A 5,959-nucleotide genomic window follows, 5' to 3' on the forward strand; every position below is an offset into this window, starting at 1 on the left:
CAAAAGATACTGAATTGTGCAGCTGACTTCAAGAAACGTTTCTCTTCTCTTCAAGAATCCTACAAGAAAACATGACCCACAGTATCAGCAATTTATCCTTCAAGGGGCATTGCTATAGTGGTGGTCACCATTATAAAGCCTCCAGACATATTTCTTCACACCATCATGGAGGAAACCATAAGGTCCATCACAAAAGCTCCTCAACTTCCCATCATGGTGGTCACTGCAAAATACCAATGGTTCATGGAAGCTCTAAGGTCTCTTTTTCTGCACACTCTTCTTCTGGTCACGGACATGGTGCTGCTCATAGTGGACACAGTCTTAGAATTAATCATGGATGGAAGAACACCGGTCTGCTCGGTATAAATGAGAAGGAAACCTTACAACATCTTAACCAGCGACTGTCCTCCTATCTAGAGGAGGTTCGTTCTCTGGAGCAGGAGAATGCCCTTTTGGAGAGAAAGATCTGTGAATGGTATGCCAACAATGCCCCCAGCTCACTGCCTGATTCCAGCCAATACTTCCGAACCATCCAAGAGCTCCAAAACATGGTAATGAAATCTGTATAGGCAAACAATGTAAAGTATAGGTCGAATGTACAAACTGTAGGAGTACGTATTATATAGGATATTCTTAAATCTTTATAGTGGTCTCTAGGCATGGTTTTCTATATTAATATCAGGTTTGTGTTTATTCAGTTATTTGTTCATTCATAGCATGTAAAGCAGTTGATGCTTTTTGTGCTCAAGCAGCTATGGAATATATATAGACGGATATACAATATCAATTCTTTATCTTAAATACCTTGAGTGCATGACGCCATTGTTGTATTCTTGTTTTAGATAATGTCAACCACAATGGAAAATGCCAGACTTGAGCGTCAGATATCCAATGCCCAGCGGGCAGCCAATGACCTGAGCAGAAGGTATGGAGATTATCAGAAATCTGCAAACTGCATAAAATCATAGGTTTGGGCTTTGGTCACACTCTGTGAACTATGCTCAGTACATGTATGCATGGGGCACCTGGTGCATGCTTTTTTCTAATGGGGGATTTTGTTCTTTCTCTAGATCAACACTGCATGGAAATTAGCTTAAAAAATGTATTTATGTATATCTTCTTTCCCCTAACAAACTATGAAGGAGATTTATCATTCTTTTCAAACGTATGGCTTTTATATGGCAATTTTTTTTTTACTTACTCTTGCTTACATGTGACCTATTTATCAAATAGTCGCACGACCTTGATAAATAAATCGCACATAAGCAAAACCCGGGAAACCCGCTTACAAAAGCATTTTAGTAGAAAAGTTTTCCCTTATGTTAATGGCCGAAGTTCTTTATCTACCCTTTATTACCAGTAGCGTTGCTAGAGAGTGACAGGGAGAGGGAGGGTGGGGCGTACCACATCGGGTGACACCCTGCCTGGCACTAAATAGCTGCACTCCAACTATCCTGCAACAACCCATCCACCCTCCTCAGAAATTAAAAAGTATTAAAAACATACTATGCCGCTCAATGAATATCCGTACTTTGGAGGCTTTTTGGTTTAATTTTGAGCCTGCATTTTATGATGTTGGTGGGCGGAGTCTTGAGTCGCTGCGCTGAGGCCGGAGTTTACATCAGGAAGGAAGAAAACGCAGCACCAACAGGACTTTAAGCAATAGTGAAGCCACAAAAACAAAACAAAAAAAAAAAAACGCTTGGTACGTTACCCACCCCAAAATATGCATGAAGCTGTATTACTATGGATGTTTTTTTTTTGTTTGTTTTTTTTAAGGAAAAATTTTTGTGCCACATATGGGTTATTTACGTAGTTTGCAAAAATTCTTACACTATTATTTTGTGCCTTATTCTATTTTAAAACAACATTAATTTAAAAATGTAGTGTGTACTAGAGCATGTACGTGTCCTAAAATTAACAAGGTGTGCAGTGTTTATTTTCAACCTTAAAATTAATAGAGTTATTAGTTATATAATTAATTTTTCTATAATTAACATTAACATAAATGTAGTAACTTTGTTTCATGATGCAGAACAAGAACTTTTGTTAAAGGGGGTGTTAATGTCCTTTTCTGCGGACATATGCACTTTCTGTAAGCCAGGTTGGACCTGGAATAGATATGTGACTTTTAAGTGGAGATGAGACTTTTTTTCTTCATAAATAGCGACTATCGCATTTGATAAATACACGACCACTGCAAAGCAGAAAAAAATTTACTACGTGAGCAGATTTCAGAAATGTGCTTTGGAATAAGCAAAAAAAATAATAATAATCTACTACGGAGCTTGATAAATCTCCTTCTATGTGACTATGCATTTGATTTTAGTTTCTTCTCCTTCCTCATATTTGATTTCTCAGGTACCAGATGGAAGTGAACCTGGGAAATGCCATTGAATCTGACATTGCTGAGCTGAGTAGAGAATTGAGTGCAGTCAATAATGCAGGTCAAGACTTAGAAAGACAAGTCCAATGTCTTCAAGAAGAACGTAACCAAATGGAAAACAACCAAGCAGGAGTAAGTCTCCTCTGTAGATTCTCCCAGTACTCTAGGTTACTTCTAATAAAATAATCTATATATTCCTGTTTCATATTATTTTCTATCAAAGGAAGTGAGTTTCCTGCAACAACAGCTCGGTGCCAGAGTGAATGTAGAAATGAACGCTGCCCCCTCTGTGGACTTGAACCAAGTGTTGTCCGAAGTCAGAACTGAGTATGAAAACCTGATGGAAAGGAACCTGAATGAGGTTGAGAACATTTTCCTGACAAGGGTAATACAAAAAGTTTTATGCTGTTATTCATTACCACCCAATTAGTTTCCCCCTGTCATTGACACATTAAATGACCTGATCACAAAAATAAAGGTTTATGGACAAATATTGGGAAAATAGATGATGCATGGTATATCCACACTACGAAGACCATCCATATTTGGACCTTTCTTATCATGAAACTTCTCTAGCAACCAACTGATCACTATATATATCTTACTTGTTGAACTTCCTGTGATCACTGGTTATTGATGGTGGAAGCAATGTGCAATGCTCAATTCCCCTGAACTTCCTCTTCTACCTCATCTTAGAGATTCTTTTTAGGATTAAGATCTGAGAACTGTTCTGGGAGACAATCAGAAATATCTGTCTCATTATTTCAAACCAATCTATGACTATATGACTCTTGTGGTATTTTCCTTCTAAAAATGCCCTTCTACTATAGGGTAAACTGCTACCATAAAGGAATTGACCTGGCTCCTCCTAATGTTTAGATAAGCCCTATTGTCCAAATAAATATGCGCAGGTTTTAGACGACCCTGATGCTATTACTAACTCTGCACCCCCTAAGCTATGCCCCTGTTTTGGTCCCTTCCATCAGTATAATACAAGAGATATCTGAATTAACGTCCCGGTGCTGCACCCAAACGAACGCCAGGGGCAGCACAGAGATCACGTGGGTACCCAACTGCGATCACACATCTTATCCCCTATCCTTTGGATAGGGGGTAAGTTGTCTAGGGGGGAGTACCCCTTTAAGTCCTCAGGATCTCCTCTGACTGGATCTTTTTCCTCAGTCCCCCATTCTATATATAGTCTCCGTACCACTGCATTAAGGAAAGTTGACACTCTGTGAATTTAGCCATTCTGTGTATTTCTTGTATCTGTTTTTATTTTTTTATTTTTTTGTAGAGTGCAGAATTAAACCGTGAAGTCTCCTTTGGCGCTGAACAACTACAATCAAACAGTAATGAGATAATCGACCTGAGACGTTCTGTACAAGCGCTGGAGATTGAGCTGCAGAGTCAGATAAGTCTGGTAGGAGGAGTGAATGTGGGGGGATCTACTATTACTGAATACATTCTCATCTGTGGAAAACTCACCAGCTCTAAAGAGCAACAACTGTCTTTATTCGCTTCCTTATTTCACATAATGTTCCCTAAGGGTAGGTCACACATGCCTTATTTTACTACATATTTTGCTGTGTATTTGCTGCATATTTTATCACCAATTGAAGTCAATGGGTATCAAGATCAGCTGCAGAATATATGCAGCAAAATACGACATGTGTGACCCTATGCTTATGTATAAAAAATTTTAAAAAATGTACCCAATAAATGCCCTTTCCACTTTCCCAGCGTTTTGGCTCAGTTTTCCTCCGACGTGCTAGTTAGGGGTACTCCGCCCCTAGACATATTATCCCCTATCAAAAGGATAAGATGTCCCAGCGGCGGGACCCCAGTGTTCTCAGTAGTGGCACCCCGCCCTCATCACAGCACAGAGGAAATGTCTGTGCGTAATGATGGGGTGATACAGGGGCCCCTCATGCCATCACGTCCCGCCCCTCAATACAAGTCTATGGGAGGGGGTGTGGTGGCCATCACGTCCCCTCCCATAGACTTAAATTAGTTGGGCGGGACGTGAGGTCAGGAGGGGCCGGAGCCGTGATGTCACGGTGCTCCAGCCCCTGTATCGCCCCATCATCACGCTCAGAGATTTTCCTTGGTGCTGTGTTGTGGATAGGGGATAAGATGTCTAGGGGCAGAGTACCCCTTTAACAATGAACTGCCAGAACTTATCCAATTGTTTTTAATGGGATCGTTCAAGGCATTCAGCCAGATAGGAAACTGTTTGCTGCAATGTCTTTCTATCTGGTTCTGAAAGTCTCGTAGTACAAAATAGGGAAAAAAACGCTTATTGACAATTGGTGCATTTTTGCTTCAGTTGATGTCTGTTTTTTTTTTACAAAAAATCTGATCCCCATAGAAAGGATATGTGAACCCTGCCTAAGTTTACATCAGTTCATACCAGTACACACGGTAAGACACAGAGGTGTACCTAGAATCTACAGTGATCCAGTACAAAATCTGTAAAGGATCCCCATATCATGTGCCTTTTATAATACCAGAGACTTATGATGTGATAGAAGAACCTTTGTGTCCCCTTAGACACTACTACCTTTGTGTCAGTTAGTGAGTTTTACTTCTACACCTCTGGTCCTCCAAAACCTAACTACAGTTTGAATGTTTCTCATTATTGTATTTGTGTTTTGTGTTTTTTTAGAATAACACTTTGGAATCCACTTTGGCTGAAATAAATGCTACGTTTGGTGCTCAACTTTCTCAACTTCAATGCATGATTGACAATATTGAAAACCAACATGCGGAAATCCGATCCCGTCTAGAGGAACAGAACTATCAGTATCAACGTCTAATGGACCAGAAGAACCACTTGGAAATGGAGATTTCCAGATACAAACATCTTCTAGAAGGCCTTGACATTCAGTATGTGAATAGATATAGTTAAAACAATATAAACACAACTTACTAAAGGAATGTTACTTATGAATTATGATTTATGACTTATGATTATTCAATGCCTCATAAATATATCAAGCTGTAGTACAATCAGTGGAGGTCCAAGACTTGAGATTCCCATGGATCACAAATCGGTGTTGTATCCAGTGCATGTTCCATCAATGTAACAATCAGAAAGACCTTGAAATTGTCACATGAAGCTTTGATATCTAGTATGAAGCTTTGATATCTATATACAGTGATTTTCATATTTGTATCAAAATTCATCTGTCATTTCTTTCTCTACACAGTATCCCAACTCATCATTTTTCAGAAGCCAAACATGGTAAGTGCAGTTATGATTTATAATCCAATCAATTGTGTTGAGTTCTGTGAAATATTTTTTCTATTGTTACTCACAAATGTTTACTTCTTGTCCAGTTACTCATCACCATATGAAGTGTTAGACTAAAAACATGGTTCCTATGAAATCTGGTATGAAACTTCAGAACGAAAAAACGAAGAATGAAGACCTTCACACTGCTCTGATCTCTGACTTGACCTTTTGTTTTAATCTGACTTGACCTTTTGTATTAATCACAATCTTTTCTTTCAAATATGGTACATAGCAGGTTATTTACCCAATGGGAATACCATATACTGTAAAAACTG

The 5,959-nt window shown here is 39.0% G+C and overlaps 1 protein-coding gene across 1 annotated transcript; it reads left to right on the forward strand.

The window, feature by feature from the left end:
- The first annotated feature begins 236 nt into the window (after positions 1-236).
- LOC130296274 (keratin, type I cytoskeletal 42-like) lies at positions 237-5,754 on the forward strand. The gene is made up of 8 exons (XM_056547665.1): positions 237-551; positions 843-925; positions 2,362-2,518; positions 2,610-2,771; positions 3,684-3,809; positions 5,055-5,275; positions 5,599-5,633; positions 5,729-5,754. The coding sequence occupies exons 1-8, from the start codon at positions 237-239 to the stop codon at positions 5,752-5,754; spliced, it is 1,125 nt and encodes a 374-aa protein (XP_056403640.1).
- The last annotated feature ends 205 nt before the right edge of the window (positions 5,755-5,959 follow it).

This window comes from Hyla sarda, chromosome 12 (genome assembly GCF_029499605.1).
Source record: "Hyla sarda isolate aHylSar1 chromosome 12, aHylSar1.hap1, whole genome shotgun sequence".
In the NCBI taxonomy this organism is placed as follows: Eukaryota; Metazoa; Chordata; class Amphibia; order Anura; family Hylidae; genus Hyla; species Hyla sarda.

Coding starts and splice junctions, on each gene's coding strand:
- LOC130296274 (XM_056547665.1), top strand. CDS start 237: ATGGTTCATGGAAGCTCTAAGGTCTCTTTTTCTGCACACTCTTCTTCT. Junction 552..842: donor TCCAAGAGCTCCAAAACATG/GTAATGAAATCT, acceptor TTCTTGTTTTAG/ATAATGTCAACCACAATGGA. Junction 926..2,361: donor GCCAATGACCTGAGCAGAAG/GTATGGAGATTA, acceptor TTGATTTCTCAG/GTACCAGATGGAAGTGAACC.